General features: G+C 33.3%; 1 protein-coding gene across 1 annotated transcript; it reads left to right on the forward strand.

The window, feature by feature from the left end:
* Positions 1 to 13,184: 13,184 nt before the first annotated feature.
* LOC105974533 (gamma conglutin 1) lies at positions 13,185 to 14,522 on the forward strand. Its single transcript, XM_012999648.2, has one exon. It carries the CDS (start codon positions 13,185 to 13,187, stop codon positions 14,520 to 14,522), a length of 1,338 nt encoding a protein of 445 aa, XP_012855102.1.
* Positions 14,523 to 18,012: the final 3,490 nt, after the last annotated feature.

Consider the following 18,012-nt stretch of genomic DNA (forward strand, 5'->3'; position numbering starts at 1 on the left):
AAATGTAACCGATGGGGGTAAGTGAAGGTCTTGATAGTACGAGGGGTAAGTGAAGGATACATAATAGTACATAGGAGGCAAGTGAAATTAAACCTTTTTGTATTGTGTTAATACATAGGGGTGAAGCAATAACCCGGTGATCTAGTCGTCACCGGATCCACAAAGGACTATGTAAATTGATTCGTTTCTGCCGATAAGCTCCAATTGCATCGTATCATTGAAAAATGAGATTATTCAGGAATACACATTGAATGCTGAAATCACGCATCTTCTTTCAATTCTCGACGGTGAAGTAAGACCAAAGCCCTATTCGCATCATTATGTTCAATAAAAGGAATGAGGGAAGCTCCAATAGAAAAATATTGGAAGGGAAAAATACTTCGAAGATGAACCCATTCCCATGCAAAGGAATTCTTGACGGTATCGAGTTGGAACAACGAACCTGTTCTTCCTGAATATCCTGATTCAAAGCTAAATAATTTCCTGCCGCCAACATATAGTATTCATCTCTACCTGGTGATAAATAAAGCAGTCGTAACCCTGTTGACCATCTCTCCCAATTGAAAAAGATAATTACTATATTATACATAATCTAAGGACTCTTTCTTTCTCTACTCTTCTTTTTCTATTCTATAATATGTTGTGAGTCCCTCAAGCGAAACTTAATTTGAATTAAATGACAAGCTCAAATCCAAATTTTTAATTAAATCCTTAGATTGAAATAATATATGAGTCACATCCCTAATTTTTTTTATCCATATCTTTCAGATTTATTCCTCTTCCTTATATTTTCCCTCTCTATCTCACGTTCTCTCTCTCACAATTTATCTCTCACGTTCTCACTCTCTCCATCTCTCTCTCACACTCCATCTCCCTCTCACGTTTTCTCTCTATCTTTCTTTCTCTCTCACAATCTCTCACCTATCCCTCTCAAGTTTTCTCCAATAATAGCACGAAGGTCGGCGTTGGCGGAGAGAATAGGAGTGGGATCGGTGGAGGGAGTAGTGGTGGAGGCGGCGGCGGTAAATAAAATCATGGTGGAGGCGGTGGAACGTTGTGGTTACGTGGAAATGTTATTAAAAGCATATTTTGACTAATTGCATTTCATTTTCTTATCATTAAGAGGTTTTGCTTGGTTTGGGTTAAAAAATGGTAGATTTAGGGTCTCCCAAAGTTGATAGGTAATTATAGTTGCAGCGACTGCGACTAGGGTTTGGCGTTGGCTGTGTTGTCTGCTAGGGTTGCCGACGACTATGGTTTGGGATAGTATACCATAGTAAAACATATTACATTGTAGTATAGTATAGTACACCATTGTATTATATAGAAGAGTACACCGTGGTATACCATAATCTACTACAAACAAATTAAAAAACATGTAAATTGAATTAGAAACAATAACATGTTTTTTTTTTTTTTTTTGGTAATTTTTGATATTATGTAGAAAAAAATGGGAAAAGAAGTTTTTTATGGTAGTGTATAAAATTCTAAAATGAAGAAAGAAAAAAAATAATATTCTGTAAAAACAATTTAAAAATGTTAGATGGAAATATAATAATATTAAATGCAAAATAAATAAAGGGTAAATTACAAACACCCCCCTGAGGTATGGTCAAATTACAAAAACACCCCTCTTGTTTGGATAATTACAACCACCCCCTCAACTCCTCAAATTTAGTGGAATATTCAAGATTATATGGAATATTATCACTTTTGTACCCGTTTTATCCCATTCGAACTCTACATTATGAAGCAAGATGATCATAATATGTGATTTTTAGCTTGTATATATCAGTTTGTGGTGCATCGGAAACTGTATTTTTACACAAAACGAGTACAAACTAGAGCACATTCCACATAATCTAGATGATTATGTTGAATTTGGCACAATAAGGGTGGAGGTGTAAGAAAAAATCGTTGTTGAGGGGGGTAGATGTAATTATCCAAACAAGAGGGGTATTTTGGTAATTTGACCATACCTCAGGGGGGTGTTTGTAATTTACCCATAAATAAATGATAAATGGTAATGTAGATTTCAAAATTGTGAGTGGAGGGGCATTTTTGGAATGAATTTTATGAAGGATGTGAAGCAAATATTTAGTTCTAATAAATATTTAGTTGAACATGTCATTTAGTTCTAATAAGTTTTGTTACGAGGGACCTATATCTTAAGTCCCTTAATAAACATTAGGGTAAATTACAACCACCCCTGAGGTATGGATAATTACATATACCCCCTCAACTATGATTTTTTCTTACACCTCCACCCTTATGGTGTCAAATTCAACATAATCATCTAGATTTTGTGGAATGCTTTCTAGTTTGTACTCATTTTGTGTAAAAATACAGTTTCTGATGCACCATAATCTGATAAATACAAGCAAAAAACACATATTTATGATCATCTTGCTTCAAAATGTGGAGTTCGAATGTGATTAAGCGGGTACAAAAGTGATAATATTTCATATAATCTCGAAGATTCCACTAAATTTGAAACCGTAAGGGTGGAAGTGTAAGAAGATTTATAGTTGAGGGGGTTGTTGTAATTACCAAAACAGTAGGGCAGTTTTTGTAATTTAACCATACCTCAAGGGGTGATTGTAATTTACCCTAAATATTATAAATAAATGGAAATATTCATAATCATATAAATGTCATTTAGGGGTGTGCGCAGGTCATAAACCTGCGGATTCTAGCGAAGCCCGAGTTTTCTCTATTTTTCTGGTGGATTTCAGAGTTTTCGGTGGATTCCGAATGTTATTTTGTTCTATAGGATTAAATCGTAGAAATTAATTCTTTACCGTGCTTCCGTTCTGCGTCAGCTGACATCAGTATCAAGGTTTTTCCTAGTTAGATGGCGAAAGGTGCGAAACATGGAGACAACAACTACGTTGGCGATGACCGCAGGGTTGAAAAACTGCAAAATCTGCGATTGGTGCGCGAGGGATTTGCCCTTGACAACAGCAACAGAAGGACTGAATCTCACATGATGATTGCCGACGGTGTAGCCCGAGGTGCATATGTTAGACACAATTATCATGGACCTTTTCAATTTCAATCAAGGTAGACGACTATTCAAAGGGGAGCGGAAAATCTGAGTTCGAAGAAAAAACGCCTATAAGGAGGCAAAAGGATTGTGATAAATATCGGGTAAGAGCTGAAATTCCATCTTTTAGCGGAAATTTTCTTGAAGTTGATGATTTTATCGATTGGGTATCAGAAGTCGAAAGATATTTTGAATTGATGGATATTTTGCCGAATAAGATGGTAAAATTGGTTAGGTGTGAGTTAAAGGGTTGTGCAACTGGGATGAAATACAGAGGAATAGACCTAGACAGGAAAAGTTTCCAATCCAATCATGGAGGAGGATGAGAAAAATGTTGATGGATCTTTTTTTACCTTTAGATTACGAGCAACGTCTATTTCAACTATATCGTAATTGTTCGCAAGGGAGTGGATCGGTTAACAACTATACTGCTGAGTTTATGAGACTAGCAAACTTAAATAACCTGCAAGAATCTGAAAGTACGAAAATTTCACGGTACTTGACAGGATTGAATATTTCAATACGTCTTAGGATGGGGTGGCGTACATTCTACACCCTTGAAAAGGCTCAAGAGTTAGCACGGATGGAGGAATATTAAGCGAAATAGTTCTTCTAGAAAAACGAAAGATGTTCCACCCGTTGTCAAAGTTAAGGAGGTACAAGATACTTCGTTCGTTATTCAAGCACCCAGTTTGGTGGAGGATCATTGCGTACGAGTTAACGAAGTTGAAGACGAAATTGTTGATGCAAAAGTTAAAATTAGCGTAGCTATGATTAACGATCACATTAACGAAATACAGAGGAATAGACCTAGACAGGAAAAGTTTCCAATCCAATCATGGAGGAGGATGAGAAAAATGTTGATGGATCTTTTTTTACCTTTAGATTACGAGCAACGTCTATTTCAACTATATCGTAATTGTTCGCAAGGGAGTGGATCGGTTAACAACTATACTGCTGAGTTTATGAGACTAGCAAACTTAAATAACCTGCAAGAATCTGAAAGTACGAAAATTTCACGGTACTTGACAGGATTGAATATTTCAATACGTCTTAGGATGGGGTGGCGTACATTCTACACCCTTGAAAAGGCTCAAGAGTTAGCACGGATGGAGGAATATTAAGCGAAATAGTTCTTCTAGAAAAACGAAAGATGTTCCACCCGTTGTCAAAGTTAAGGAGGTACAAGATACTTCGTTCGTTATTCAAGCACCCAGTTTGGTGGAGGATCATTGCGTACGAGTTAACGAAGTTGAAGACGAAATTGTTGATGCAAAAGTTAAAATTAGCGTAGCTATGATTAACGATCACATTAACGAAATCAAGGTGAAAGTCGATGAAGTTGAAGGGGGAGTCAACGAGGTTGAAGAGAGCGTCAACAAAGTCGAAGATAGTCTCAACGGGGTAGAAGAGAACGTTAGCAAGGTTGAAGAGGGAGTTGATGAGTTTAAAGAGGGTGTTAAAAACAAATTTGAGGAAGAATTTGAAGTTGTAAAATTTGTTCAAGAACAGGAAGGTGCACGAAAAGAGAAGGGACAAGTGGATTGCGTTAAGGTATGTGATCTAATTGTAGATAGTGTTTGCTGTGAAGTTCTTGTATCGGAGAAATTGGTGGAGCCATTGGGATTTTCGATTAAGAAACCAGTTTTTCTAATTCCTCGTTTGGAGGAAGATTTTGTAAGCGAGATTTTTGTGCCGGGAAGATTGGTGGAGCACTTGAAGTTGTTTGCAAAGAAATATGCATCGCTATTTAATAACTATTTGGATTCGAATTGCAAAATAAGGAATGTCAAATTGGATTCGAATTGCAAAATAACTATTTAATTCCGAGAAGAGTTATTAATGGGCATTGGTGGAAATATCGAAAGAAATTATGGAGAAACAAGTGTTTTCTACGAACTCAAATTGTATTTGAGTACGAAACGGACTCTGTCTCAAGTGAAACGCTGCAAGGAACAAAACTCATGAGCAAAGCTCATGAATCACGTCAAATTTCAGTAATCTAACGTTGTTTAGACTCATAAAAGTTCGTTTTTGCTATTTTAGTCAAGGTTTAGAAAATTAATATCAAATCATAGAAAAATCGTATTAGGATTCCGTAAATTGTGTTGTTCCCAAAATTACGAGATCTACTAGAATCGGGATCTAACTCGTTTTTGCCGTTTTTCGTAATTTGTAGTATTTTCTTAGTTTAATTAGGGTTTTTAGTTTTTTAATATAAATAGCTGCCTTAGGACTTTATTTTGAGAAGAATTTCGAATTTTAATAAAATCTTTAGAGTTTTATCTATTTTCTGGTGGATTCCAGAGTTTTCGATGGATTCCGAATGTTATTTTGTTCTATAGGATTAATTCATAGAAATTAATACTTTATTGTGTTTCCGCTCTGCGTCACAAACTTGTGGGTTTTCAATGGATTTATGATAGACCGGTCCATGACGGGTTTGTAATAGGGCCCAACCTTTACGGGTAGAAACCCATTATCGATTAAATATGCATTTTTCGGTGATAATTTATAAGTTTACGTAAAACTATTTCGAAATTAAAATGAATCACCTAAAATCTGAAATTGAAATCAACATGAATAATGATAAATGTCAAGATTAAATCAAAATTATTATAAGTCTTAACCATAAAATTAGCATCTTTGCCTTTTTTTCCTACCTTTCCTTAGAAATTTTCCTAATCTTGTAGGAATTAATTCCAAAATTATAGTGTAGTTTATTTATGCATTTGATATAAAAGGAATACTTTATTTATTCATTATATATTAGGGGAAATTTGCTAGACACCCCTATTTTGGACTTATATAGGTAGATATCCTAGTTGCTAGATGAATATAGGCATAGGTCATTTGACTCAAAAAATAATATAAATAAAATAAAATAATTAGTGTATAGACATAATCACCCTCAATTAATAAGAAAACAAATCTCATATATCTTCTCTCTCCAATCTCACGTTTATCTCACCCTATATTTAAACTCTCATCTCTTTCTCTCCCTCTGTGTCTCACGCCTATCTCCCTCTCTCGAGCTACTCTGTTTTTTTTTTTCTTTTTCTTTACTTTTATGATAAAGAAATATTATAGAGAAGGAAAAAAATAGGGATCTTTTTATATTATGAGATGATTTCTTGGTGGAATAATTAAAGAGGGCAACAAAAATTCAGAAATCCAAAATCATAGCCAAAATTCACATTGTGTCTCCCGTATGTAGAACATTCCCATCGTTTTTGTTGTTAGCAATTTCTGTTTGCAGGTTGGTTTAACTTCGTTTGATGTTTGAGAAATTGCGGTTGACGTTGAGATTCGATTCCTCTGGTTTACCATTTGCAAGGTATGTCTTAAGTTACATTTTACAAACATTTTGTTTAATGTTTTTGTTGTTTGCAAATTGTTCCATAAACAATTTTTTGGTTGATGTTTTTAATGATGCTGATTTTTTTTATTTTTTTTCAATTTGCTGTTTGCATTTGGCGAAGTCGTATGTACTTTACTGCTTGTAATTCAATAATGCAAGTTTTGCTGAATGTTTTTCTTCAGTTTGCTGTTTGCATTTGGCGAAGTCATAGGTAATTTTTTGTTTGTAATTCAGTAATACAAATTATGGATTTTGGTTTTTCAGTTTGTTGTTTGCATTTGGCGAAATCATATGTATTTTGTTGTTTGCAATTTAATAATATAAAATCTAATTTTCAGTTTGCTATTTGCAGTTCGCGGAGTCATAGGCGTCGCAGTTCCCGGATCATAGGCGGTGGTGGGGCTGTAGTGGCGTGTTTAGAGTATGAGTTTGTAAAATACATTGTATATTTTTGTTATGAGTTAATTTATTTGTTTTATTTAATATTTGGAAGAGAGATGTTTGGGAATTTGTTTTGATAGAGAGATTTTTAGGGATTTGATTTGATTTAATTAAGGGTATTTTTGCCATAATAAATATTATTAATTAATTAAAGCATTAAATTTTGACTTGGATTTACACACATAAATTATAATACAGAGGGACCTATAGCAAATTGCCCCTATATATTATTAATTTATTATACTATATAATATAACAAAACGACGTCGTTTTGTACGGCGGGACGGAACGGGTTTCACGGGTAATAGAAAAAAATTGAACACATCTTAGACCCAAACCCGCGGATCTTCCCTATTTCAGGTCTCAATTCTATTCATGGATCTATCCATTCGGTTCTAGAGGGACGATTTTTCACGAATTTAACGGGTTCAACAGGTTGATGGGTCCAACTTGTTCACCCCTAATAAATGTAGTTGATTGTGCCACACAAGCAATTGCTTTGGGCTATATATATATATATATTAGCCTGGTTTATTTTAGCAATTTAAAATGGACTTTCTATAAATCATAAATGTATAAGTTGGGCCACATACTAGCCTTTTTATTCAACTAGAAAGGTGGACGTACGTTGCACGTCTTGGGCCAGTATATTTATGAGATTATGTTTTAATTTAAAAACAAAATGTATGGTTTTTTGACATAGTTTCAATCAAAATCAAAAAAACTAAATAGATATGGAAATATCAGACTTATTTGAATTATATTGATATTATTTTTCAGTATAATCCAACTTTTTATAATATTGCAATCAAGGATGTAAAAGGCGGTTTTTTAAATTTCATGTAATATAGTTTATATATTATTTGTAAATACTTAAAACATATAAAAAATATATTAAACATGATTTTATCCCCATCATTTATATATCATAATCACATAATAAAATTTTAATAATAATAAGGTCATAATATAATAAAAATCCTTAAAAAAAAAAAAAATTGTACAGCCAAAATCTATTTTTAACCGATTTTTGCCACCAACGTTTGACCCGTCTTCAAGATTTGACCGCCTCGGATCGCCGAGAACCCCCTCACAGACAAAAACCAAAATTTCAATCATTTCCACTAAAATCGTAAAGGTTTTAGACCGCCTCCGCCTCGACCGATTTTTAGAACACAGATTGCAATACGTTTAGATTCATACATTAAACAAATACTTTCGTTCATGATCTTTTTATTTGATCTGTATCTTGGTAATTTGAATGTTTTTTTTTATTCTGAAAATTTTGAAGTGCTCATGGTCATTATTAAAAGATGTTATTTACTTATTTTCAATCGATAGTTAACAGAAAATAGGAAAAATAAATTTCCAAAAACTATTTTAGAGCTCGTTTGGTTAAGCTTATTTAAAATAATTGATAAACTTTTATATCTGATAAGTTGTTTTGAGAGCTGATAAGCTTATTTGGAATAATTATTGAAGTTTTTGGATAATAAGCTTATAAGTTGTTTTTACTATTTTAAGATCTTATTAAATAAAAATGTGGGGTATAGATACTTAAAAAAAAGATCGTATAAGCTCTCCAACATCTTATTTATTGAATTTATAAGATCTTTGTGGAAAAAAATACGAACTACTTTAAAAGGGCTTATAAGCTCTTAAACATCTATAAAGTCTTTTTAAAAGTTTATAAGCCTAGCTAGCCTAGCCAAACACCGTCTTAGTGATAGATTATGGGCATGCAAATGATGTTTCGGATGAGGGCCGAGGTCTATTATTTTTGAAGTTAAGGCAACTTTTGAATTCTAAGTATTGCATAGCAGAAGAGATGTCAATTAAAATTGGCGAATTTTGACAAATTTTCTAAATATAAGAGGCAAAGGAGATCTATCAAGTTGAAATGCGGTTTTAAAAAATTCTCAAGGAAAAAAGAGGGCAACATATAGGGATAGAGATTCATGGTTTAAAAAATATATAGAGAGATTCAGTCAATTAATTTATGAATCTCATATTCGGTAATATAAGTTAAATAGTAAAAAATGATCGTGAAACTACAATTACATCCGATCTCCCACTCAACTTTGTATACAATATCAACCACTACTTACAAAGGCTCTAATTTTTATTTTAGACTTACAATAGGACTATCAAGAAATTTGTTGTCACGATTACCATTGAAATTCATTTACAGAAAAATAAAGGAATTACAATTAATGACATTTACAGAGATGTCTAAAAATTCATCAAAGACATGATTACATATGAATAATTTGCTCTGTGGAGGGGATATATCTTTAACTTCAATGACATCTGCATATAAAACATTGCTCGAAAAGATTAAATTGTAATAAGCTCATAGGAATGCACATGTAACACCATAAACAAACGTATTTCATTTGCTACATCGAGAGGGAAAAAAAATACAGTGACATCTTTGTATAAAACATTGCTCGAAAAAATTATATAACAATGAACATATAGGAATCCACATGTCATAGATCATAATGCCACAAACAAACGCATTTCATATGCTACATGGGGAGAAAAAAGAAAAAGAAAAAGAAAAAGAAAAAGAAAAAGAAAAAGAAGGGACAAACGATAATGCACCCACAAATAGTAAAAAATGACCGTGAAATAGTAAAAAATGATCGTGAAACTACGATTACATCTGATCTCCCACTCAACTATGCATGTAATTTTAGCCACTACTTAAAGGCTTTAGTTTGTTATATTAGACTTACAACAGAACTATCAAGAAATTCGTTGTCACGGTGACTATTGCAATTCATTGACAAAAAAATAAAGGATTACAACTAATGACATTAACACGGATGTCTAAAAATTCATCGAAAACATGATTACATATGAACAATTTATTTTGTAGAGGGCATATTCTTTAACTTCAGTGACATCTTCATACAAAAACATTGCTCGAAAAAATTAAATTACAGTGAGCTCATGGAAATCCATGCATGTAACACCATAAACAAACGTCATATGCTACATCGACAGGAAAAAAAAAGGGCAAACGATAATGCACCCAAAAACAAATAAATACACAAATAATAATGCACCTAGGGAAAAAATCTCTTCCTTATAATTCCTCTTCTACACCGGATTCACAGCATGGTGAGAATGACATATTATAGTGTGTATGTATGTATAATACAATAGCCTAAATATTTTTGGTATTGCTACATGTAATGAATCTAATGGTCAATTATTTTCTTATTAATGATTTAACCACCGTGTGCCATCTTGTACAGAAATGTTATTTATTTATTTATTAATTTTTTTTTTGTCATAATGGAGGTAATAAGGTCTTTCATTTTCCATGTTATGATAATAAAAGTGCAAATGTGTGAAAAAAGAATACCAAGAGACTCAGACAATGAAGATGGTTGCACGGTGAATGAACATATGGTGACTAATGGATTCAAGAATTCCAAGAGTTACAGTTAATTTTGAACCTTTACAATTTTTTTGATGGAATAATTAGCAAAATAAGCAACATTACTATATTATCCTAAAAATATAACCTATGTAAGGGGCAAATTAGGAAACACAAAAAATGGAAGAAACTTTTCCTAACATTCACACTTTTATAGATAGTATAGATTTAATTGTACCTTATGTCTGTTTTCAATGGAGGTTTAAATTAATTGCACAATTTTTTTTTATCAACTTAAAACGTTTTTCATTAGAGTTCTTTGTGCATCCATTATCATACAAGATTGAAAAATGCCACCGACAGATCACTATTTACTATTGTATTACTTATTATTATCGAAAAAAAGAAGAGAAAAAAATAATTCGTCTTTTTTGTAGTATCCTCTAACAATTCAAAAAAAAAATTTAAGTGGTATCTTTTGTTGTAGATTTATGCATTTTTTATTCTCATGTAACTAAATATTTATTTTTGTTTGTTTTACTAAGTTAAATAATATTGAATCATAAAGCAACCATTTTCTTAAAGCTCTCTTAGGGCCTCATATATCCCAGGACCGGCCCTGATCGTAGTCCAAGTATATGCATTTTGTTTAAAAAAATATAGGTTTATAACACACGAATTAAGAGGAAATCAAACATCTTACCGAACACCAAATACCACTTTGGAAGAAACTTTGGTACCACTTATATTCATTTATTATTCTACTATGATTGTTTAGGCGATTTTTTTTTTACGTTCAAATGTGTTGCAAAAAAGAACAAAAATGAAGAAATTATAATTATTTTATCTAGAAAATAATATCTTACAAGGTTTAGAATATGAAACTTCAATAAATACAATTTACAAAACAAGAAAATAAGTTCACATATAATGAAAAACATATATGTAAAACAAAGAGCCATGATTTTTACTTTCGCTTGGGGCCCCCTAAACCCTAAGACCAGACCTCATTCTAATAGCACTCGAGAGAGAGATTCTGAATAAATTATGTATGTATTAGTGAAGTGGAAGTTAACTCCAGAAATTATTATTACAACTATAATTTTCTTATCGACTATTTCTGAGAACTAGCTTCTTATTTTTTAAAGTTACTTAGTTTAGAATCAACAACACTCTTATGGTTAGATAATATTCGTGGTGGTACAGTTACAAAATATAGCAAATTTAGAATCAATTGATTATTGATCAACGACAAAATCCACTGTTACATGGTATAAATTTACCCAGTAAACTTATATGATTGGCTGTGGATTCCTTCAATCATATGTGTCTATAACCCCATTATAAAGTACCCATAAAAGGTACGTGGCAAGTGAAATTCAATCTTGTTGCCGCGAGCATCGCTTACCTGACAAATGTGCCTTCATTACATCACAACAAATAAATGATAACTATCTTTGTTCCAACCCTTTTATACTAAACTTAGCTTGCCAACTATTCTTGAAACGTCACCTACAAATAAATATTCTAATTTATATTTTTGTCATTTTTCACTTGACATACGTAACTCAAGTTCTCCGCCAGCAATATTTTGTCCAAATCTAATAAACTTGATATAAATCTATTCAAATATTAGTCTATACCATAATATAATGATTAAAATACCCCATTTCTATTCATCTTTAATTTGCTTACCCTGATGACTACAATTATCGTACATAGATAACAACTATAACAAGAGTTTCAATTTTATTTTGATAATCAATAGACACAATTTGTAAAATAAGAATCAAGTTCAATAAATTGTAATACTTCGGAAATACATTTAGACTTCATCCAAAAGTAATCCAAGTGTTATCGGACAAGACCTAAACACAATCCTTAATTCGCCTATCGTAATCAATGACATGATAGACATTGGTATTTGTGATTATGTGTATAATCTACGGTTAACAATCAACGGGTGTTAATAACCGGATTTAGCATTGAATTTCCCGATTTATTTGCCATATATCTAATCAAGGGTTAAATACAGTTTACACCCCAAATAAATACGCTCTGTAACACTAACCCCTAAAGTATCGTTTGTAACACACTAACACTTACCCCTCAAGCTCAATTCAATTTGTATTTTAAATCCTAACACCTTAAAATTTTCCTTTTTTTTTTATCTAAAATAATAAGTAAAAGATTAATTAAATTATATAACTAAAAATATCTCTCGAACAATATAATACTTTAAAATTTAAAAATATTATCTTGTATTGTTTGGTACATATTTAATAACTAACATCTAACTGTTATTGGACCAATTAATTGAATATATTTATATCAATATAATTTTAAGAAATCAATACATAAATAATAGTAATCTTAAGTATTTTTTTTTTAGTTTTCATTAATTTCTTAAAATATATTTTCATTTATTATTATACAAACCATATTACTTTTTATTTTCTTTTTTCAATAATTAAATTTTAGTTACTATTCAACTTTAATGATTCAATAATTATTAGATTGTTATGTTTATTATTTTTTAATTTTAAAACATAAAATATTTAATGTTGAGAGATCTAAATGTTACAAAGGATACTTTAGGAGGTATTCCCTCTGTTCCACAATAACTGTCTCTTTTTTAAAATATATTTGTTCCATATTATCTGTCACTTTAGATTTTCAATACTGGATTAAATGCATTTTTCCTGTTTTAACCTTATGAATGAAACTCTAATCATTAATTTTCTCTTATAAATCATAAATTGATAAAGGTTGTTTTAATCATTTTTATATGATTTTTTCTAAAATCAAAATAAAAACACTTATTTAGGAACGGAGGGAGTAAGTGTTGCATATACTGTATTTGGGTGTTATGCTTATATATATACAATGTACCACCATCAAAACACACACACAATCAATCCTACGTACTCACAAAAACTTGAGCGATGGCTTCTCCGACAACAATCAACAAGTTTGCCACCACCATCTTCACCCTTGTCATTCTCAGCACCACCATATCAGATTCAAAACCCCTTGTTCACAGATCATCATCAGCTCCCTTCAAACCAAACACACTCATTCTCTCAGTTACCAAAGACAACGCCACCAGCCTCCACGTCACCATCCTCCGCAAGAGAACTCCTCAAATCGCCGTTCCCCTCGTCGTCGATCTCAACGGCAGGTTCTTGTGGGTCAACTGCGACGACAACTACCTTTCCTCCACCTACACAGCTCCCTTCTGCCACTCCGCCCAATGCTCACGCGCCGGCGTCCACTACTGCCACAAATGCAGGTCCTCCCCCACCCCCCGCCCCGGCTGCCACAACAACACTTGCGGCGTCATCGCCACCAACCCACTCACCCATAAGAATTCCGTCAGCGAACTCGGGCTCGATGTCGTCTCTGTTCGGGCCTTCAACGGCGGCCGCGGCGTCCGTCGGTGGGCCACCGATCCGCAGTTTTTGTTCGCTTGTGCGCCTTCGTCTCTCCTGCAAGGACCGCTCCCGCAAGGTGTTCGAGGAATTGCCGGACTGGGACACACCCCTGTTTCTTTGCCGTTACAGCTCGCCTCCCATTTCGGGTTCCGCCCTGAATTCGCCATGTGCCTCTCTCCCCTTTCGACCGACAAAGGAGCGATCTTCATCGGAAACATTCCTTCGGAAGTAGCACCGAAAACCATGGCCTACACCCCGTTAACCATAGGCCCACAAGGAGAGTACTTCATACTTATCCGATCGATCAATATAAACAACCAAACCGTCCCGTTCAACACCACCCTACTTTCGAAAACCCGAGGATTTGGTGGGACCATGATCAGCACAACGATACCTTACACGATTATGGAGCACTCGGTTTACAACACTTTTAGCCAATTCTTTGCAAAACAACTATCCGGTGTGCCTCAAGTTCAAGCCGTACCTCCCTTTGGACTCTGCTTCGATAGTAGAATCTTGCCACCGACACGTGTTGGCGCTCCTAACATAGACTTTGTTATGCAGAACAGAAATGTGAGCTGGAGAATTTTCGGGTACGATGCGTTAGTGAGTGCGAGGCCGAACGTGTCTTGCTTGGCTTTCGTTGATGGAGGAACAAATACAAGAGCGGGAATCACGATCGGGGCGTATCAGTTGGAGAACAACTTTGTGCACTTTGATCTGTTTGGATCCCGATTTGGTTTTATTCCTTCGCGGCTCGCCCAGCCTTTCGACTGCTCGATGTTCAACAACTTCACCACCGGTGCCGATCAGCTCGAGCTGCAGGAGTTTGCTTCAATACGAAATTAACTATAGCTCTTTTTTACGGTGTTGGTAAATAAAATATGTATATGCATGTATGTGTGCATGTTTGTATATATATGTATGAGTTGTTTTTTTTTTTTTTCTTTTGAATATCTGTATGCACTTGGTTTTCCATGTGCAATGTGAGATTGTACGTTTAGTTTTTTTACTAGCGATATGTCGCATATGTAGTATGTTTTCCCTTTTGTAATGATCGTTTGTGCAGCGCATTTGAAATTAGTATACAAAGGAAGTGTTGGGGTTTTTTAATAAAAATAATATTTTATTAAATATTTTCTTTGTCTAATTTATGAGGTAATTTTGACCAACATTTTGAAACATACAAAAACTTTATTTGCCTCATAAAACCTCCATAAATTTCCCTAATTCTATATTAAATATAGCGTTTATGATGACCTTATTTTACACTATAAAATGGTGGCTTAGTGGCTTGAGAAAATGTAAGAGTGAAGATAAAGAGTGAATGAAAAATGTCTTTCAAAAAGATCATATATTCTATACATATATTGAGCTCTTGTTGAGTGTCGGGTGTAAGCTTCTACTTCACTTGAACGTGCAATTTCGGTGAAGTTACAGCGGAGAGATAGGCTGGGCTGTTGTATCCCATAGGCGACACGATCGGAACCTTTTTGCACCTCATTAGAGAAGGGATCGTGAAATTCGTCTTAAGAGAGCGACCTAGTCCGCGCCTCACCTTGCCTATCTCCATATTATTGTGGTTGTTTATTGCAGCAACTTGTTACCTATAAAATTAGAGAACAAATGGATTCCAAGCCTCATCCACAAGTTTCGTGATCAATCGTCGAAGTGCAGCCGTGGTTCCAACAATTTAAGACGAAATTTCAATCCCATGAAGATGAGCTTTGACGATGATCTAAAAGAGCAACCTTTGATGATGAAAAGGGAGATGATTCATTTTTATTTATTATCTAGTGTTGACTAAACAAAATTAACGATCTTATTTTTGTGTAGGTGAATTTTCGTACAATTCACGAGTGCAGACTTTGAGTCAAATTTACGACCTTATATAATCATAATTTGAGGATTCGTAAAACACGAAAGTTGTAGGGATTTCGGTTGGCTGTCCGAAACAACTTGAATCGCTGAAATTGGACATCGAACGAGAGAGATATGCTACAAATACTGAGCATTGCCAAAGCTGTCAATTACGCGCGATTTTTTGACGAATAAAGAACATATAGGGTTCGACAAAGTTGATAATTGAAATTCATCAGATCTGGGATTTTTAATTTATTTTTTGAATAATGAGAATATTGTTTTCTCTAATATTCTCGGTCTAAGGAGATCACCTGCCAATTAATTATTTCACAAGCGGCTTCAGTTATAAAATTGATTTTATACTACTTTATAGGTATGACCGTATGAGTAATTATTTGGTTAATGTGTGCTTAATTGCATTTAATCTTTGATGTTACCGTTAGTGCATTATTACCCAATGAATTGTCCTTTATGCATTGATTAAATTTAATTAATATATTATTTTTTGAAAAAAAAAAAATAACCGATTAAATTGACAATTAGTGGGGGTAATGGTAGTTATCTCTAATTGAGAATTGAACATGATCATAATTATTGAAATGTATCTTGATTCATGATTCATTATGTGGAGTTAATATTGTATGTGTTTAAATATCTTATATGTTGATCAATATGCTTTTAATATCGAGAAATAGTGGGGGTATTAGTAATAAATTTTAATTGCGAAATTGAGAATGATCAAAGTCAATACATTCTTTCTTGATTCATGATTCATTGGTATGCTTTTAGTATTGAGGAATAGTGGGGGTTTTTAGAGTCTACGTATATGAGCATGTTACAATTGAATTTGATGTGATTTATGTTAATTGCTCATCTTATGATTACAAATTATTCATAGTGATAGTGTGATAAATTATGCTTTATTTATCTTGAATATGCAAGTAGTTATTAAAGGCCTAATTTTACATATACGTGACATTGGTATAATTTAGAAAGGCCTAAGAGTATATATTAATTTGCGAAAATGAATTTGTGAGTTGTGAAGTGAAACGTTCTTTGAAAGTTTCAATATTGTTGATTATTGAAAATCTAAATAAGAGGAATTATATTCCTATTTGATTAGATTTATCACATTGTGCAAATGACTATTTGTTTATAATTTAAAAGTCAAAAATCATATCAATTTTGATTGATTATTTTGACATTAGCCTGTGAGGAGGCCAGTTGATACCGAATGTGGTATATAAAATCCTAATGTGGGATAGATCAATGCTTTGTGATTTGATAAATATGATTGAGAATAAATCAAATGCTTTGTGCTTTGATAAATATGATTGAGAAAAATCAAATGCTTTGTGCTTTGATAAATGAGATTGAAAAACTGCAGTTGGCATATTGCGAGAATCTTTTAATGGGAACCGGAACCATTAAAAGAAAATACAGTACTGTGAATTTATGTGAAAATTCACGCGAAAATTTAAGTGAAATTATATGTGAAATTATATGAGAAATGGTTAATAAACCATTGAGTCCATGAGACTAAATGTCGAATAAGCGCTATTAAAATTGTGAAATTATATTTCACATTATTTCAGAAATCATCTGAAATGCATCGAGGGGGATTGGGTGAAAGCCTAATATATTTTGTAAAGTTGTTGATGAGGATACTATCGCCTAGGGGCTAGAGATCCTACGAACTAGGCGAAGAAAAACGAATCTGAAAGCAACTTGATAGTGATAAAAGTGCACACTTTTATTATCCATCCCTATGGTGCGTGTGCACTAATAAAGCTCGTAACGAATTGTGAGGTTGAGACTTTGATCTCTTAATGAGTTCTATAGCCCGGATGGTGGGGTGTTGGAGTTACGTAAACATCCTTGATAGAATTCACCTTGTGAGTGTGGAAGTGGGGCCGCTTCCTATGAGAATTAAGGCTGTTCTCTAGAGCTCTCACGAGAAATGGGGTAAAGCACATGGCCGTTAATGTGTTGGCTTTAGAAGCTTCGATCGGGATACTTTGAGTATTATGTGTGCAATATGATTCTACGTGCCCCAAGGGTCACTGTTTCAAGGCTAAGTCCACTTTGATTCTAGTACGGGAAACATATTGTACTAAGTGAAGGTTTCAAGGCATTGCTCACTTTCATTATGCATAATATTCCGCAAGAGCTCAAGTATTATTATTTTTATTAAAATAGTGGGGGATTGTTGGGGTTTTTTAATAAAAATAATATTTTATTAAATATTTTCTTTGTCTAATTTATGAGGTAATTTTGACCAACATTTTGAAACATACAAAAACTTTATTTGCCTCATAAAACCTCCATAAATTTCCCTAATTCTATATTAAATATAGCGTTTATGATGACCTTATTTTACACTATAAAATGGTGGCTTAGTGGCTTGAGAAAATGTAAGAGTGAAGATAAAGAGTGAATGAAAAATGTCTTTCAAAAAGATCATATATTCTATACA

Source organism: Erythranthe guttata, chromosome 2 (assembly GCF_056151865.1).
Source record: "Erythranthe guttata isolate IM_541 chromosome 2, IM_541, whole genome shotgun sequence".
NCBI lineage: Eukaryota > Viridiplantae > Streptophyta > Magnoliopsida > Lamiales > Phrymaceae > Erythranthe > Erythranthe guttata.

Bases quoted from the DNA above. Each gene is read 5' to 3' on its own strand.
- LOC105974533 (XM_012999648.2), top strand. From the start codon at position 13,185: ATGGCTTCTCCGACAACAATCAACAAGTTTGCCACCACCATCTTCACC.